General features: G+C 38.4%; 1 protein-coding gene across 5 annotated transcripts in view; it reads right to left on the reverse strand.

The window, feature by feature from the left end:
* The window catches only part of KLF12 (KLF transcription factor 12), a 445,357-nt gene that overhangs the window by 14,477 nt on the left and 410,425 nt on the right, over positions 1-20,455 (reverse strand). For all 5 annotated transcript variants that reach the window (XM_057494510.1, XM_036893684.2, XM_057494511.1 and 2 more), the window contains one exon: positions 11,939-12,096. In XM_057494510.1, coding sequence (XP_057350493.1) covers positions 11,939-12,096 — 158 coding nt within the window. The remainder of the gene's footprint in view (positions 1-11,938; positions 12,097-20,455) is intronic.

Here is a 20,455-nt window from a genome sequence, read left to right on the forward strand (position 1 = left end):
GAAAATGGTATAGTATAGGTCTTTATTGAAAATCTTTGTAGGAACTTTTTCTCTTTTGAAGACATTAAGTTGCTAAGGTACAAGAAAAGTTGAAGGACCTGAGCTGGGTAACTAGTAGTTTAACACCACATCACAGGTTGGGGAGCAGTTTATTAACCTCTAGGTCTTCAGTTCTGAAGCAAATGTCTGTCTCTATGTCCCATGACAAAGTCATCAGCCAGTTCTGCCTTTTGTATTAAAAAAAAAAAAAATCTCACCATTTTTAGCTCATCTGTCCCCATCTACTTCTTTAAAAAACCTGGACTAAAGTAAAAAAAGATTCTGAGAAAGGAAAATATTACTAAAACTCATAGCAAGAGCTTCTATTTTTAAAAGTGAAATAGTGCTCTAAAGATTAAAAAGATAGCATACCAAAACAAGGTGGGTTTATTCATCCATCCTAAAACACTCTTTTTAACTCCACATTTGGGGTTCATGTTAAACACAAATTTATATAGCATTATTTAAATAGAGGCATTATTCACAGGCATTATTTAAATAGAGTTCTAATTACGTGTCCTAAGAAAATGAAAACACATCATTTTTTTTTCTTGAAACAGTCAACAAACTGATTTATTATGAGAAGTCCTGTCTCTTTCAATTTTGGTTAAAGAAAAGGATTAAGAGTCACTAAATGCATTTCCATGACATTTACCCAGCAGAAGGCATAATAAAGTCTAAAGAAAACACCAGGTATTGAATGGATTCCCAAAACCCACAAAACAAAAATAACTTTTTCAGGTACCTCCCATTTCACCATCTGAAATGCTGAAAGGTAAATGTGTACTGAGACAAAAGACAGGTGCCCTTTCATATTAAAATGATGTGTGAGCAATACACGCAAGAGGAATGTGCAGTTTGAAAAACTCTGGGTCAAACACAACACCAACGTTCTCACATCAGCTTCTCTCTATTATTTTCTCAAGCAACTGAAAAGGAACGCCTTTTACAACAGGACACATAGGCATTTCCTTCAGTTCAGAAGTGCATTTCTGAAACGTGTCCCTGTTTAACTTTTATAAAGTTACAGGGCCCCAGACACTGACAAATGAGCTTCATTACACTCAAGGCTCAACATACTTGCTGTGACAATCTGCTTCACTTGAGGAATGGTATTTGCATATGAGGGGGGAAGGAAAAACAGAATCAAGATTCCTATCTTGTCTCTTCTGGTTTCTGTTACGTTAACTCGTAAAAGTTCACAGAATTTTAGATTGGAAGGAAATGAGGTACTTTTAAAATGAGGAAACAGAATCCTAGTTCTGAGAGGTCAAGGCCCTGGACCTGTCCAGGGAAAACAGGCTGCATTCTCTCCTGGTGGTGGTTAAGGTAGCATAAAATAGAAAAGGCTTTGCAATCAGGCAGAATGCACATGGTCAAAGGCAGACTCAGTCACCTATTTGCAATCAGATCTCAGGTTAGAAAGCTAAGCCTTTGAAATGTTTTTTTCCCCATCTGTAAAATGGCATCACTATTCCCCTATTACTGTAAAACTTAGAAATACATATGCCATGTGCCTGAGAAGTGATGGGTGCCCAAAAGGATACTGAATTTTACAGTTATGAAATTCAAGACTTTTCTTTTTTTGCTAAGTTATATAAATAATACACAGTTAAAAATAGATCCTGCTTGCCATTTAAAAAAAAATAAATTTAGGTTTCTAGTAGTCGGGTGCCTAGCTTGATCTTCACTTTCCTTACATTTTAAGCAAAATACTACTTTATAGCCCAAGTAGAACAATCTATTCTTTAATTTGTTTGATCCATTTGGTCTTGTCAATTCAATCAAACAAGTAATCAATACGATAGCTTCTACCCCACTGAATTGTCTGGACTGAATTAATGGACTATCTTTTTCATTATGCATAAACAAGGCCAAATGGGTCTGTTCCTTCTTCCCCACACAATTCTACAATAGATATCTTTGTTAAAAATGGTATTTGCTAAAGTACACAGCACTTTGCAGGTGCCACACTTTAAGAGCTTTGTGAATTTGAACTCATTGAACTTTGACAGCTTCCAAATGAAGTGGGTACAGTAACCCATTCCCCTTCACCCAGAGTTAGTATGTGATAGAGATAAGATTTGAACCCTGGGCTTCTGACACCAACGTTCATGGTCTTAACTTTTATATTGCCTCTCAATACTTTAAAATGTTGCTTTAATAAACCAGCATGTCTGGTCAGAACTGGACAAGCAGACTGAGAATACAGATTAGTAGTTACAGGACAGACAATGTGTTAACACGGAAGCAAGCCCTTCTCATCTGGAAATCAAATATAAATGCACTGAAGTACCCTATAATAAAACTGTGCTTTACTGAAAGTAAAAAGGTCACGGTCTCAGGGTAGTACTTTACTTGGCTGTTTTGAGTTTATCTTTCCACGTAACCATATTTATTTTCCCATGTTTTTGGTTACTTTTCCCTTCGTTTCTTTTGCAGAGACTTTTTCCTTTACCCATCACACAAATGCTCACTGAGATTTTGTCTTTGACTTCTTCCCACCTGCAGATGTCCTCCTTGGGTCCCACGGCTTTCAAAACAACTTGTAAGGGACACATTCCTAAGTATCTATACCCTAGTCTCTCCCTTAAGCACCATAGAGAGGTAGGTATACGGCATTTCCACCTGGCAGGGCGGAAGCAATCTGAACATGATCAAAACTTCACTCAGCACCTACCACCTAAACAAGTCCCTCCCTCTGCTGCGCGATCTGGAAAAAAGCGCAATCCCATCGATTGAAGAAGCAAGTAAAAAATGTCGCCAGTTGTAGAGATTTCCTGGATTCCTCCTTATCATTCTCTCCCTGACGTACCCCAGTTATTATACCTGCCAATTATGTCTTCCAAACAGCAGTCAGTGGTCCTCTCCGCTTTATCCCCGCAGTGGTGGTCTGCCTTTCTTTAGGTTCTCACCACGTCTCACCAATACCAACTTCCACTGGCTCCATTTCCTGTCTTATGTTCTACCCCCTCCAACACTGACTGCACTGCAGTGGGGGAAACTTTCTGAAAGACAGTCTGATCACGTCACTCCTTGGCACCCTGCAGTGCAAGTCTCACCCCACCCCATCGTGACTGCTGGGTTTCCTCTCCGCCTGCCCCCTCAGCAGTGTGGTACTGAGGGTGGCTTTGAGTTTTCTTCATCACTACCTCCCCAGGGCCTGCCAGAGTGCTCTGTGCTGATAAATGCTTGTGGGTTAAATGAATGAAACTACTTTAATTAAAAAACCTTGCCTTCTTTCTTGGGGTGGATTAATGATTGTGCATTGAGTATTGACCCCCCTATACAGAATTTTATTGTTGTTAACAACTATTTGATCAATAAATATGAGAGATGCCCTCACAAAAAAATATTATATATATATATATATATATATATATATATATATATATATATATATATATATATAAACACACTTCCAATTGTAAAATAAATAAGTAACCGGGATGTAATGTATAGCATAAGGAATATAGTCAAAATATTGCAACAACTTGGTATGGTGATAGCTGGTACCTAGAATTATCATGTATATAAATGTTGAATCACTGTGTTGTACACCTGAAACTAATGTAATGTAATACTGTGTGTCAACTACCCTTCAATAAAAAATACAAAACAAAAACAAAAAAAACCCTTGCCTTCTTTTAAAAATATAACATACAAGAGTCAACATAAGAGCAATCTATTCTGTGAAACAGTCTATCACTTACATTCTATCTACTTTACAATCTTTTCTATTATGATGAATTCGAATATACATTTTTGAACAGTTAAATAAATTTGGGGGGTTTTATTTAAAATCAGCGCCATTTAAAGATCTAGTCTGCCAATACATATCTCATTTTAAACCTTTAAAATCAGTAAGATGGCATGTGACTGAGCCTTCTGTTTTGCTGCTCAAATAAGCATTAATTATTTTTGCCTTTAAAAGCAACACATTTACTTTGTAAGTCTTTTATTTTTAGCTATGAAGTTTTTTTATTGGATTTTCTTAAGCATGATAAATAAACATTAGTTTTATATAGTCTCTAATGGTGAATACATTTCCTACAAAAATATACTCATTATCTCATTATCTTTAATAATTCTATGAAACCACAAGTTGTATATTAGTAGTAGTTAATTTTGCCATTTGGGATAAGATAACCAACACTTATAATCTAGTTTTCTTTGGCAGACATGATGTAAGGCTGGGGATATTATTACCGCTTTCCTTCTTACCACAGGTTTGATGGCTGTGTGAATAAAATGAACCCCAAAGTAAAAGAAGGAAAGTGGGAAGCATGGTCATAAGATCCCAACATGTTTTAACCTTCCACTGTCTTCAATGATTTCTCTGCTAATGCAATCAGAATTAAGAAACAAAGCTCATTTAGTGATGTATTTACTTAATTGAGGTAACAATCAGTAGGCTGTTTTAGAAACCGTTACTTTTCTGAAGATAGGAAACAGACAAACTTATTTTTTAAATACAGAAAATAATAACACTTTTAAAGCCAACCTGAATCAAGTATGTACAGCACTGGTACCTACTTGGGGTAACTGAAACTCTCAGGTTAACCGTGTTTCTAAGTTGTAACTCTCTGGGATAAGTCAAGTAATTCCTTCTCCATAAAACGAAAACAAGTGCTACCCTTTCACAGCATTTTGTTATGGATCCACATTAGTCAGTTTCCTTTCACAAGTGGCTTTTTCACAAGTGGCATGCTTGTTCACATGCGTAGGTGAAGTTCACATCCCTGCAGTTGGGACCAACCGTCCCTTCAGAGCTGCTGTAGCAACTTGTACGGAGTACACCCGTGGCCCTCCTACCACGCTTTCCAGGGTGGATATTTGTGGACCCAGCTGTCTTCTCACCAGATTTAGAACTCCTTGCTGTTGTCACCCTTCTAGCACACCCATTACTATTCAGAGAGCTGTGTGCCGAGCAAGCACTCAAGAGCTACCCACTTAATTTCATCATTAATGCTTCTGGTCTTTGTCTTCTAACTGGCTTACTAACAAAGTAAAATTTTAATAGACTGGGAAGAAACACCAGTTCACGTAAATAAAAAGCCTTAAGAACAGACCATTTAAAGTTGCTTGCTATCTTAGTACTTCAAAGTACCTGAACGACCAACACGAGAAACAGGTTGGTACTGCTGCCTAGACAGTCACAGGAACATGGCTCTCACGGAGAGGAGGCAGGCAGGCTGTCAGCACACGGGCCTGACTGGGTGCAATGACAACAGTAGAGGCTCTAGAACAGAGACCAGAGTTTGAATCCCAGCTCCACTGCCTGTCCAGCACATGACAGAGGATCTGTGTTCTAACCTTGAAAGGGGGTTACAGATGCAACTAAAATATGTAAAACATTAGTGGAGCTGAGCACTGTGCCTGGGACCTGGTGGGTCCTCAGGAAATAGCGCGCTCTCGCTTACATTCTCCCTGTCTGTACCTCACAATCCTTACTCTTGACCACACACACCAGATGTCTTCAAGGCGCCCTCTCCCCTGCCTTCACGTCCAGTCAGTTTCGTCCTGCTGTTTCTACCGCTCCAATGTTCCCCACGTACTTTCCTTTCTGACCATCGAACTACTGCAACAGGGGAACATCCAAGCGCTCTAGGTTGTAGAGGATGGAATTCTACCTGTCTATGGAAGGAGGGCGGTCAGAGAGCTTAACAGACAAGGTGACACTGAGGCAGTATTGAAAAATACATAGAAGTTTACCAAGTAAAGAAGCAGGAAGAAAGGAAGCACCTAGGCAGACGACCAGGTAGGGGAAAGGATATGTGAATGAGCTCCACATAGCCGGGCACATCTGGAGATTCATTCATTAGTATGTAGGAAGGTGCCCCCAAATTCCCCGGCCCAATGGACAGCTCCCACAGTGTTCTTTTGCCATTCTGCCTGCAGCTTTATCATAGGGCTTTGCACACTTGGCCTCATGACTATTTATGTGAGTCTTACCTAGTAGACTTATGGACAAGTTCATTGAAGACAGGGGCTATGCTTCTCTCGGTCTTATTCAAGAAAATTACCTATAGTCCCTTACACATAGGAAATGCTCAATAATATCCACCTTGTATTTGTCTATGAATAGGCCCCTTCAAATGGAAGAGTGTTTTACTAACTAGTTTAAATACATTCCTTAGGAGATAATTTTACTATCATTTTATCAAAATGGTGACAGAAACGGCTCACTAAATAACAGCTTTACCCCAACTTTTTCTGAGTTATATAAATTTTAAATAGTAATCTGAAGAGATGATATAATTATAGCTGACTGTGGTGAGTATATGCTAATTACCCAAACTTTTTGCCTTGAACCTACTGCTCACAATAATAACATATCTATATCAATATCCATACATACACAATTTCAATTCAACAAGTAATTATTCAGTCCCTACAATGTGTTAGGCAGTGTATTTACTGGTTATATAAAAATGCCCCCTGCAGTAATTATGCAACAACTTGCTATGTTTATGTTCAAAGTTAAAAAACAAACAAAACAGAAAACCTGAGATTCACAGAGTTAAGCAGCTTGTCCAAGTTCAGTGGTTAGGGGCCAAACATAGATTCAAACTTCTGTCTGACTTCAAACTTAGTGCCATTTCTATTATAGTCTCCTACTCCTCAGCAGTTACAAGAATGGCTCATACATGTGAGCCATTTGGCCAGGACTTATAAGCAACTTACTGGGAAGATTTTTTTACCTGAAAAATGTCAGTTTGCTTCTAAATGGTTAATTATCTTGGCATTACTAAGCCCTGTGTTTTATCTAACAATGAATCTAGACAGAGGGTCTGACATGGAGCTCTCTATGGAATGAATTATTCAATTAATGAAGATAGATGTGAAATTATAAGCAGCACCCCACTACCTGGAGGTAAGATCTAGTGACTGCAAGACAGGTGAACAAAAGGTGCCCAAGATGCACGGCTGACCCAAGCCCGTGATTGTCTTTGTAGGAATTCCACCAAACCGTGTGCGAATCTCATCTAATAGAATGAGATGTCGAGTCAGAAGCAAGAATTCTAGGAATAGCAGTGAGAAGTGATAAAGCAAGTCAAAAAGTAAGAAAGCATGGAACCTGCAAGCATTTAGGGTCAACATGTGTGCGTGTGTGCACGTGCATCCCCAATACATCAATCATTACCCGACGTTAATGACAGCACATGGTATTAATGACAAAGGCTTCATTCCTCAAGGGAAGAGCTGAATAATGCATTTCCTTCATTTGTAAATACAGAAGGGCATACTTCGGAGTGTTTTAAATCATATCAGTTAATATTTTTAAAGCATCCATATGGGTTAAACTTTCTTGATGTGTAAAATTGAATCACTTTTGATAAAGCCAGTTATGTTCACAATTTTTAACATTTACATGTACAGTTTTCACGTGAGTTAAAATGAATATTACACAAGATCGGTTAATAGAGCCTTACAGATTTATTAGAAAGAGGAAACAAGTTAGAATAGAAAATATTTCCAGATTATTTTAAAACAATATTTTCATATGTTGAAACTGCTTTTTTAAAAAATCTGGTTTTAAATTTATCTTTACCTTTCCTTTTCCTTATTCATTATTAAACTATAATATTTGCAAAACACTAATAATCACGTCAGGTGACACAAACTACTAGAAGGTTCTAGTTGACTATTTCAGACCCTCTTAGACTAGGCCCAACATCTGGTTGTGGTGCACCATCTAGTGGCTGTATGAATCATTGATGCCTGAGTTGCTTGCTTCTACAGCATTTTAGAAAATACGATGGCATGTATTTGTAGAGAATAATGACAATTCTAGACAGCGATACCAAATTCATAAAACTATTTTCTCCTAAAATTCACATTTAAGTCATTTAATAAGCAATATAACTTCTGAAATGAGGGATATTCACAGTACACAGTATATGAATATAGCACAGATAAATGATCATTAATTTAAATACACTACATCGTATTTGAAATACACTGTGCACTGATTTACGCAGAGGAGATACACAATTTAGACCAGTGGATGGTAAAAATGTACCTGCAGACGATCATGTGCATGTGATTGTGGAGATATATTTCTTTTTTCCTTTTCACTGTGCCTTAAAACTGCTTTATCACAGGCAGGTATTTGTAAAAGCATTAAAAAGTATTTGGTCAAATATTTATGTTATTATGTAAATTGCACATTCATGAAAATATGTTTAATTATTTTTAAATGTAAGAAGGCACTCTTCAGCATTTGTTTTTTTTCCTTTAAATTCCTTGCTACTATCTAGAAAATGTTCCTTTCGCACTCCTACAAATATTTTACTAAGTCCAAAATAGGTGACTGATCATGTACTAATTAAGCACAAAAGATCAAGCATTAAAGGTAAAATTAATGTGACTTCCTCAAAGAAAATTTCTCATTGTGACTTGCTCACCTCCCATAGCGTGTGTAGTTCTCATAAGTCATCTGTTATAATCCCAAGCTGCACATTAATATTATTGGTCACACAAAAACAAACTTACTCAATATGCCTGAAGCAAAGGTAAGGCCAAGAAGATATTTATTAAAAGCAAAGCAGGCTAACCTGAATCCCTACAGAACTAGTGTGATTTCTTTTTGAACACAAAGTTAAGGAATCTTAGATATAACTATAAATCAGAAACTAGTATGGGCTCACTTTCGACCACTGGCAGCAAATCAGCCAAATTTCATTTTTTTTTTTTAAAAAAACACTGTTATTTGACTGACTGTTTAGGAAACTACGCCTTGCACAGAGACAGTATCTCCCTGCTAAGTGGATGAATGGTGTTGGCATATCTTGGTTTGGAGCACAATTTCACAAGGACTTTTTTGATGTAGCTGTGATACTGAGAAATGTGGACTAGAAGCAGGACAATTAGGTAGATTCTCAACTATTGATTAATAAACTAAAACTCACATGGATGGAAGTCTCTTGGATCACATCTCAGAGCTTTTCCCCTCAATCTGCCCCACTCAATACTTGACAAAAACCGAGAAGCTGAAGGAGAGAGCTAAGACACCAAAAGCAAGGTGAGCAGGGAGAGGTTCCAAGGCCATTTCAATCTATTAGCGTAATGGGCCCATATCAATATAATGCATATAGAATAACTATTTTCCAGACTTGAAAGGGCACGTGCAGCCCACATAATGATGACTCAGTCTCCTATCTCCCACAAGAGTTCACTCAGCCTATGGCCAATCACTTCAGTGAGAGGAAACCCACAATCCCAGAGGGAGCCTTTATGTGAGGGACATATCAATTGTAGGTACAAGGGATGGACAAGATGCAGTTTTCAGCAGTTTTTGATCTAGAAGATTTAGCAAAGAGAGGCAACTGCTAAAAGGCTTAACATCACCTTTACGTCTATTTAGAGATGCTCATTAACAAGACCTCTTCGCTCAACCAGTGATGTGAAAATTTTATAGACAATAGTGCTATGCTGGAGGGTATCTAGAAAAATGTGGCCGAGAGAACTGAGGGTGTCTGATTTGCAAAAATGAAGATGCCAGGGTTTTGTGACTGTTTTTAAGAGGAACTAGAGCCAGGAAATGAAAATGACAGTGTGATAACTGGAGCTATCCCATTCAACCAGAAGGCACTGAGAGCCAAAAATGCCGAAGAAGAAAATTCAACACTAAGAGGTGAGGACTCTGCCCTCAGAAATGTCACCCAACTTGACTTGCAGGAGAAGACGGTCTCTGTCCCTTGAAGCATTTAAGGAGAAGTGGGAAAATCACTGTTGTGGTAACAATGCTCGACCAGGATCCACACTTGTACGGAGGAGATAATGACAGCTGTAGCTATAGGAGTCGTGAGGATCAAAGGAAGGAAAAGATGTGGAAGTGTGCAGGGAACCACATAGTAGGGCCTCGCTCTCCATGAGAGGTGACAGCCAAGGGAGTCCCCTAATTAGGCAACAAATTAGACTGTGATGTGTAAAGTCCATTCGGACCCTAGGAGTCTATGACTCATCCTATTAATAACCCAAGCTAATTAATTCAGCCTCAGCATTCAAGGTTTACATTATTTTGAATCGTAATGCACACGCCATGGCTCTTCGACTGTCACAGTATCTCCTAAAACCTGTAAGATGCAATCCGGTAATGCCATGGAGTTCAATCCTTTCATAGTATCTAATTAAATCTTTCTCTTTCACTGTTCATCACCCAGATACAGAGAACAGAGGCAGCCTGCAAAAAATGAGGCTACTATGTATTTCAGAATGTTCAAGGAAAATAGGAATAACACGGAGTATGTGATGATTCACTGAAGAAAGGTCACTTTTCTTTTTTTTAACAGAAATTCTCCCATAAAGAGTTCGTAATGTGACCTAACCATACTTACTACTATGATTTGTGTTCCCCACCACCTGCTATGGGATGGAGAATGCTTACCCAAACTTTCACGTCTTTATTCTCATTCTCCACCTTTATGATAAAGAGATTGATTAAAAAATAGCACCTGAGAAAGAAATGACAACCTCTCCTGGGGAAGCTCAGAATCAGTGGAGTGGGAAGAACCTGGAATTAATGGAAACAGGAAAAGGATTGGGAGCAGGGAAGAAAGGTGGAAGAAGCAATTTGCAAAATGTGCTGAATTATCAGCAATATTAAAAGCATGAATGCATTAGAGGAGCACGATTAAACTCCAGATCCCATAATGCTCTTCTGACTTTAGGCAAGCCTCCTATGCCATCACTTCATCTCAAAAGAAAAAATAATATTGATGCCCCACATCAGTGTTTGGGGTCACAAAGCAGTCCCTGTAAAGCAGCTTTGGCAATAGTCCGATACAATAACGTGACTAAGTGGCAAAGCATGCCGATTTAAGTGACCTTGCCGCCTCAGTTGGGAAATGGTTTATAAAGTGTGGCTCTTTTAACACACTTGTGTGGGGAGGACCGTTTCGCAGTCCCACTTGAGACTGTGACCCTTGACATTAACAGTGAGAGGCAGGTGCGGGAGCCTGACTCCTGTCGAGGACAGGCACTGGGCTGAGCTGGCTTCATCTGTGGCATGCTGCTATCAGGAATGTGTGAATGAATTTCCCTCTTCTATCTGCTTCTCTGAGCTTCACATATTCCAGTTACCAGCCACTTTTCTTGGAAAAGGCAATGTAATTGTGGGGCCCTCTTTCCATCTTCAGTCTCCTCCCGGGGTCTCTCAACAGGAAAAAGAAGGGATGCCAGGGGATGCTGGCTGAGGGACACAAAGGGCATGGATGAGGTGGGCAGAGGGCTAAGTGAAGAGTCCCCAGCTGAATTCCTGGGAGGGTGGGCAGGTGAGGAGGCAGTGGGTGGATGGTGACAAAGTCCGTGAATCACATGTGGTCTCAATTTCCTTCTCTAAACTGTGAATACTAAAAATCTCCTCCATATACAAAAAAAACAAAAGCCAGTGAGAATCAAATGGAATTGTGTACATACTGCTATGCATATGTCCTTTTCATTTCATTGTGTTGGTTTGTTTTGTTATTCAGGGGACAAGATGGAGGGGGACACGAACATAATCTAAGGGGTAGTTAAGATGCAAACAAACTTAAGGAGAGACTCATTTTCTTCAGCTTGTTGTTTGATGTGCCATGTGGACATTTTAAAACCTGATACAACTAGACAATGATTAATTGGCGACGATGATTATGAAGAAGACTAGATCACTGTGTTCACACCATGGCAGAAGTCTTTAAGACACTAAAGAAATACTTCACTGGGTGCTGAAGTTCACTAAGACGTAAGCCTTTTCCAGCTGAGAAGGACTGAATGCATTCTGCTCAGAGAGGAACTCAGCTTCAGCGCCACAAGCAATGGACTAGCACGAACCACCGCTGAGGCCCACTCATGGCCTGCGGGCCAGCAGCCAGCCCCTTGGGACGCTCGCGCCCTCGGGTGGGAAGCCCTGTACCTGTATGTGTCCTGCGGTGAGCCTTCAGGTGAGAGCTTTTTGTGTACACTTTGTTGCATCCCTCAAAATCACATCTGTGGATACGCCGTTTCCTGGAGTCTGGGGATTCAGACCGTCTCTGGCGTCTTGTGCTCTCAATACTAAATGGTGAAATTGAACTGGAAAAAGAAAAAGTGGAGTTAAGTGGTGAGAAGTACAGCATGCTGTTCTGGTTTTAGTGGCATGTGACCTTAGTCTCACAGTCTGTAGCTTCACACAGACTCAAGGCCCCATGTCCACACTTCCTGCCGTCACTTTCTCAGACACGTTTCACTTCTTAATCTTGAAGGCAGGAGGCTTATCCCATTTCTGGTGAAACACTCCTAGGGAAAGAAAGACATACTTAAAACAAGATGAAAACAAAAACTAAGTGAAAGCAGCGGTGAGGTGAGTAGATCCCCATATCAAAAGGAACAATCTGGTGTTAAAGTTGTACCTCAAAGTCTTGAACTCCTGAATACATGAACAGAGAATATTTTAGGAAGCCCTGGTATAGACAAACGACACAATGAATGCATTTAATAAGTAACACGAGGGTCTGAACTGTGTATAAAATTACATATAAAATCGTGTAAAATCAAAGTACATTTCAAAACAAGTGAAGTCAGGCTGGAAGAGATGACATCAGTACATCAATAATATGACTCATGACAAGCTATTTCTGTTCGGTAAAATGCACCTGACATTTAACTTTTCCAGTTGGTGGTTTTTCATGGTGAGAAATAAAGAACATTGTACTTTAAGATTACCTGCACCACCATTATGAAGAAGTTTTAACTATAAAATTGGGCCCTGACTTGCACATTGTTTCATGTTAATGCCACAGTAGAAAAACAGGATTAGTTTGTGATGTCAGGTAATGGATTAACCTGTACTTCTTCAAATCTTAATCTCTTTTGATTGAGACAGAAATGAAGATCACAACTCATCTTTTTCAGTTATTCATGAAGTTCTTTAAAATTATAGTAAAATATAATAAAAAGCAATACCATATTTCTGCTATAAAAAATTGACCACTGTTAACTGTTAGTATTTTCAAGTACTTCTTCCAGCTTTTCTGTGTTTTGATCCTTTTAAAGATTACATTTGATTAATAAATCACCTCCTTTTAAAAAACTGAGCATTACTATAAATGCCCCCCTTGTCTTCTGTCAACATCTTGATCCCCACTCCTCCTGGGAAAATGCCTATCATCAGTTTTCTTTAAATCCTTTCAATTCTTTTAAATTGTGCTTACCTATACATATCTGCATTCATAGAAACTCACAACAGTTTTATGTTTTTAAGAGACTTATATATCATGCTGTTCACATCATTTTGCAAATTGCTCTATACCTGCCTTTTTTGTTCACTCAACATTAAGCATCTGATATCTAACCATGTTGATATAAACATTGTAGTTGTATTTACTTTAAGTGCTATTTACCATAATTCATTGATCCTAAGATGAATTTTTTCATATTTTAATGTCTCTAAAATCAGGATGCTGCTAAAGATGGCTTGTCAGAGTTTAATTGGAAAGATTTTCTTTGTTAGTACATAAAGTAATGGTGCATTTTACAATAGATGGTATTTTAACTTAGATCAGGGGTTGGTAAATATTTTCTGTAAAGGGCTAGAAAGTATTTTATTTCAACTTTGAGAGTTATACAGTCCATGCTATAACAAGTCAACTCTGAAAACTGTAGCATAAAAGTAGCTATAGACAAGATATAAACAAATGAATACGACTATGTTCCAATAAAACTTTACTTACAAAACAGTGGGCTCTATTTGGTTGATGGACTATTATTGCTGGTTGAAGCCTGACTTAGATGAAATATGGTAGTAGTCCAATGAATATTCATCCCAGAGTTTTCAAATACATTTCCTAAGTGATGGACATATGGATTATTTCTAATATTTCATTGTAACATTGTTCCAGTGACTTTTTAAAATTGTCTCTTTATACATACGTGCCTTTTAAGGTTTCAATGTATCTTTTCACTAGTACAAGTAACATACTCTGTAGCTAATGCTTTACATATTATTAGGTAAGAGCAAATATAAATGATGTTTACATCCTTGTGTCTTGAACAGTTTTATCCAAGATCTTTCTTAGTAGAATGAAAGAACATGGGACAGCTAGGCCACTTTTCCCAGCCTTCTCATCAATCAATGTGGATTTGTGGTTTTCCACATAACTCAGTTGCAGGAATTGGAGCCTACTGTGAAAAGAGTCAGAATAGTGTGACTGGCCTGCCCTGGGAAAGAATAGCTTTAGTCACTTCTGGCAAGGTGTACTCTGGCACAGGGTGTGATTCTTGGGACCAAGTAAGACTGTATATGTGAGAACAGGGCAACAGTAATTCATTTCTTGAATTTCTAACCATGAAAATAATTATGGATCCTGGCACTGGAGACCTCAAAAATACAAAATTTGTGTTGTGATATGTTTGACATCTTTTAAATTGAGAAAGTGATATGGTATTTGTTTCCTGTAAATTATAACTTAAAGTCTATAAGAACATGTTGTTTTATATACTTTCTATGGAAGTCTTAATGTAACTGCATAATCACACACACATATCATTTTTCCCATAGTTGATTTTAACTATTTATCTTTGTGTAATCAGAGAAAAGTGAAAAATAAATCTGAAATCAAAACCAAGTAACTATTAAGCAGGTTAAGGGGCCAGTGAAGTAATGTGGCTATGCAGCCCATCAACCACAGAACTATATGACAAGCAGAGAAAGAAAAGCAAACACTATACAATGGCACAAAATTACTTCACTAAGAGTTATGAATTTACATCAAAATGAAGACGCATAGGTGGATAGCTTAATGCTGTAAAACTACACCCTAGTTTTTCTCATTTTTAAAGTGCAATGTTTTAGGGCATTCTGAAGGGGTCCATGCAATGAATATTGAAAAAAAAAAATTTTTTTAAGAGGTATGTGCAAATGAATAGTTGTATCCAGCAAAGTTGGCTTTGAAATAACCTCCAATGGGTAAGATCTCTCCTTGTTTTGCCTTTTTAAATGGCAGAGATATCCTCAGAAGATGTCAACGCATCGTGGGCTAGGCAGTACCTTTCAGAACTACTGATTGGATCTCTTTACGGAAAGGCAGGAAGGTCAGGGGGCTGAAGTAAGAGAGGACCAGAAGTGCAGAAGAAGGTGAACACAGGAAGATGAGACACACCCCAAGCCCACGGAGGCCTGCCACTGCCCTGTGGCCCACAGGGATCCCACAGAGGGCAGGCACTGCAGCTGGGCAGCAGCTGTGGGCTGGGGGTTTGGCCAAGCCAAGTCCCTGGCAGGAAATGTGACAATTAAGGTGCTGGTAACAAGTATATTTATGTCTCTAGAGCCTAGGACATTGTAGGAGTTCAAGAAATGTTTCCTAAATAGAATGAATGGATGGATGGATGAGTAAAGTATTTCTACTCTTTAACTTAATACAGTTAATTAATTAATCCTTAATTGGTTAATTAATCCTTACTAGGATCCTTTGATTGTAAGTCTTCAGAAATGCTCACTCAATTTCTCAGCCTTACTCTCATTTCCATGAGTTTTGTATTTTAAATGCTATAGAAAGTGGTCACTGAATATCAGGAAGTCCGGATAACCATTAAAACCTTTTGTACATAAGTGTTTCAATTCTGTGCTCTAAGTTCCAAAGAAGGGCATTTTAAAGCATTGCTTACAATTGAAATTTGCAGTGGGAGGCCACTGGGATTCCTCTGAACATGTATAGGATGCTGGTGAATGAAATAAAATTTTCCCTTTGACTGTAGTAAGGATCCAGGTAAGTGGGAAAGGGTGAAGGGATGATCTTAACTCTTGGCAGCACTGTCCTGTCCTGTCTCACTCTGGGGCTCATGGGCTTGGGCGTTTGGTAACAGAACAGAGCAGAATAATTACACTTTGGGTGTTTGTATTCTGCCCTTTCTATGCTTTCTGAGCAATGTGCCCTTTGTTTAGAAGGCACTCAAGGTATCAAATGCATGCAAACTGACTTCTTTGCTTCAAAAGTTGGCCTTGTTCTTAAGAATGGAAATGCGCAAGTAGCGAACTACTGCCTACGCCAGCACAGGATTCTTCCAATAATCCTTAGTAATAAGCTTGGTATGATGAAAACGACAGAGGTAAAACAGCTGCGGTGTGTTCCCAGACACTGTACGAAATACATCGGTACAGTTCAAAAGAACAATAACTAAAGGCCCACTCCCTTCCCCAGAAGGTTAGATCATTTCTAGAAGTGAATGAATGCCTGAGGGGGCCGCACAGGCACCGGGTTGTGATAATTAGACCCAGAGAGAACAAATGAGTGAATCATGATTTCAGTTGCACAATAGTCCCACTTGGAATAGTAAGTTAAATTAGAATTAAACCCAGAGAGGCTCAAAAAGTCACATCCAGGAACAGCTCTATTTAAATAGAAGGTACTGCATGGCTGTCATGAAAGAAATTAAGGTTAACTGTAATCGGCAGGTAATAAAAGACCATTTGTCATGTGTGACCTTAAAGCCATAAGATGCCCTTCACTGAAACTGGAGTTTCTATACTTGTTAGGGAAAAAAAAAAGCCAGGACATTCTTTTAAGGATAGAAAGAGGACACAAACATCCCAAATTTTAAAACAAGGGCAGAAAGCAGTGGAATAGAAGGTATAGCAGCAAATTTACACATACTGTCTGGCCAGAATCTCGAGAAGCACGGTTGAGGATACCAGTGACACCTGACATTTACTGAATGCTTACCACGTGCCAGGCACTGTTTCTAAATGCTTTAAGTTCAAAGCAATAATCCGAGGTTGGTATTATTAGTATCCTAGTTTACAAATGAGGAAACTGAGGCACAGAAAAGTTAAGGCCAAGGTCAAATGAAGCAGGTGGCCTTGAACCCAAGTGCATGACTCTAGATAGAACCCAGTCTTGGTTACTACTTTCTACTGACTCAGATACATACAAGTGATATAAATCAGCACACGACAAAATATGAAAGAGCAAGAAAATAATCTGTACTGTTCAATTTTTCCCTCTAGTCCAATTACAGAAAATGGCACATAAAAGCACTCGTAAATGGAGCCTGCTATAATAAGGCATACACTTTTCTCTTGGGAATTTAAGTTAAACTGTTTAATAAATACTGCCAGTTGAGGTACTCAGTATAATTACTTACTATTAATCTACCTAAGAAAATACTTTCTTAAGATTGTTGTGAAATATACATTTATTTCCAGGGAAGGGGTTTTAGAAGGTCGAGGTTGGCAGTGGTATGCAGTTATGTCTTCCTTGACCATCGAGGCCATAAAACTAGTTCTTTCCCTGACATTTTAGTTGAGTTACAACCGTACCAAAAAAGGATTTTGAGTTGGCCGTGTGACAGTTACCTTAAGGGAAAGGGGGACATTCAGTTTTACAAGTATATTTTGTACTGTGTTTGAAAGTTTATTTTGAAGTTATTTTGAATAGGACATTAAATACCACCTACTGGGATTCTGAATTAGCTTCAGCCACAGAATACAAGTAAGAACCACTGCCTTGTTAGTGAACTAAACACCGCGATGGGAAGGAAACACCAAGACCAAAAGCCTGAGAGTTGATGAGACTTGCAGTTAACCAAGAGTTACATAAATCTTAGTAATAGAGCTTCTATTCACATGGACATGCCAGACATTTGTGTTTTTGTTCCTCTCTTAGCCAGCAGAGGGCTCTCAGAAACAGGGCTGCTCATATTTACCTTCCATACTATCAACAGATTCTACCTAGCTCCCATGAAACCATATCAGTGTCTTTTCTATGACATTAGTTGGGGAAAAGGGGCTGTTCAGATATTCCTACTATCTAACCCCAGAAGCCAAGTTCCGAGGCAGCACAGAGGCACTGAAGTTCCTCTTTGATTCCCGTCTGCAGTTTCCTATGGAAGACTCCTTTGGAACAGATTGAGATTGTAACATTAGTAGTTGCCAACCTTTCCAGAAGCTAAGGCATTATATCACTTCATATTCAAATTTGGATTCATGTTCAATACAAATGGATCCATTTCCACAAAATTATAAATAAGGAGTTTTGCTAAAAATACATCAAAAAGCTCACTCTTAGCATTTTTCAACTAGAATTTGGTACTTTTTTCATATGAACAGCATATGTCCAAAGTGTACTTCTAATTACTGTTTCATTTTAATTAACGAAATCTCCTGCTAATAGAAGATAATGGGTTTACAAATGAGTTTTTTTGGGTGGGTCTGTAATAGTTTCACAGTATATCATGATTTTACTTAAATGTAGCAGCTGCTACCTAGTATTTTTCATCTCTTTCTAGACCAATAAAGTACTCAAAACTGTCACAGGCTTACCTTTCTGGTCATTTTTTGATTCATCATATTTTAGCAATTAAGATCATAAGCTATATTAATGAAATGGTAGAGGATAGAATAGAAAAAAAGAATCTTTGATGGCATTAGCTGTGATTGGTTTTGTTATCGAACTTTTACGAGAAATTTAGATTACAAATTGGAAGAGGATTGCTTGCTAACAAAAAGATCCATTTCAGATATGTAGCATTTATTCAAAATAGTTACTTTTGGGGGAACTGTGTATGCATTGCAAAGACTATACCCCATAAAATCAGTTCATAACGTAGGATGAAACTAGGGTTCTGAAACAAGTGTGGACTTCTGAATACACTGGACACTGAATGGAAGGCACATAACTTACTGAAATATTCAGATGAACTTTTCCACAGAATTTCTTGAGAAAACACAAAACACTAAGGTTTAAATTACGTTTTATGCCAGGAGTTGTAGCTTGATGGGTCATTTGAACTTTAAAAGAACTTTGAGTCCAAACAGAATTAAATACCTAAATGTGAATGCATTTAAGGAGGGCCCTGACCTCCTGAGTTTGGCACAGACTCCACCACTCCTAACTGCCTCATAAGGGTGATACTTTACACTTATGGCTATAGCCCTTGAACCCACCTGATTTTGAGACCCTCTGGAATCATGCTAAGTCTAGTTCTTATTTCATTAAAGAAACTTTAAACTCCTTAAGAATGAAGATGTACTTTGACGTGTTTCTCTACAACTGGGATATTAACAGATGATTGATGAGAATGGGGGTGGGGGAGCCAAGGGAAAGGGAGGCAGGAGGGAGCCTGGGAATATGGTCCACCTATGAAGACTTCGGGTGCCTACACTGGAGTCTCACCCTAACACTGCTCTAGGGCAGAATTGGGTATAAAGATGTTAATTTTTCCATATCAGAAGCATCTTATTGCAAGGCAGATTCATTAAAAAGGTAGTCTTACACCCAGGAAAGGACAGTATATAATAAGACTTGGTGTTTTAAATATTAAAACATATATTAAATGTTCCAAATACACAATTCTAATGAGATACTGTAAAGCAACATAAACTTTTGAGGTAAAACCATCAAAATAGGCCTCCATCTATTTTATGCTTATTATTAGCCAGGTCTATTTTACACTAGAGATTTGTTTTATTAAAGAGCACTGAAATTATATCAGTTAACTATCTGGTACTTAAGCTTACATAAATTATTAAAATAGCTTTTACTGCTCGTATGGGAATATATAAATAACAAGATCAAGTAGAACTCACTGGTAATGTTCCACTTGAGTTTCTGTTGGCCAAAAGGGCTATCTGGTGCCACAAACAGGCATTTTTTTCTGCCATAGAAAGTGCATGTAATTGAATTTTGGAGAAAAAGAAAAATCTTCCCATCTAATGGAGGGAATATTTTATCTGTTTTTTATTGCCCTTCCTGAAAACTTTATTGAATCTTTGAATACTCTGCCAAGTTAATGTGTGTGGCATATTGTGACCTAAATTCATATTTGAAAACATTTAGGATGAGGAAACTGAAGCTCAGAATGATAATTAAACTAATTACTCTGCTAAGGCCATATAACTAAATAGTGTCAGAATTGGAACCAGACACCCAGTTTCCTGACCCCTTGACCTAGGACTTCCCACTTATCAACAAAATACACTTCTTGAGGTTATAGCTGCCATAGATAATGATTCCTCTGATGTATCCAGGCAAAGTAAATTGAGACCTTTCGGCAAAGGATTTACTATTCCAGATGCCATCAGGAACATTTGTGATTCATGGGAGGAGGTCAAATGTCAACATTTACAGCAGTTTGGAAGAAGTTGATTCCCCATCAAAGCTGAATGACTTTGGGGGGCTCAGGATTCAGTGGGAGGAAGCAGTTGCAGATGTGGGGGAAACCACAAGAGAACCAGAATTAGAAGCGGACCCTGACAATATGACTGAATTGCTGCCATGTCAGGATAAACTTGAATGGATGAGGAGTCCCTTCTTATGGATGAGCACAGAAAGTGGTTTCCCAAAATAAAAACCTCATTCCAGGTAAAGATGCTGTGAACATTGTTGAGATGGCAACAAAGTGAATTTAGGTGGCTCAGCAGTGACAGGGTTTCAGAAGACTGACTCCAATTTCGAGA

The sequence above is a fragment of the Manis pentadactyla genome, chromosome 17 (genome assembly GCF_030020395.1).
Source record: "Manis pentadactyla isolate mManPen7 chromosome 17, mManPen7.hap1, whole genome shotgun sequence".
Taxonomy (NCBI): domain Eukaryota; kingdom Metazoa; phylum Chordata; class Mammalia; order Pholidota; family Manidae; genus Manis; species Manis pentadactyla.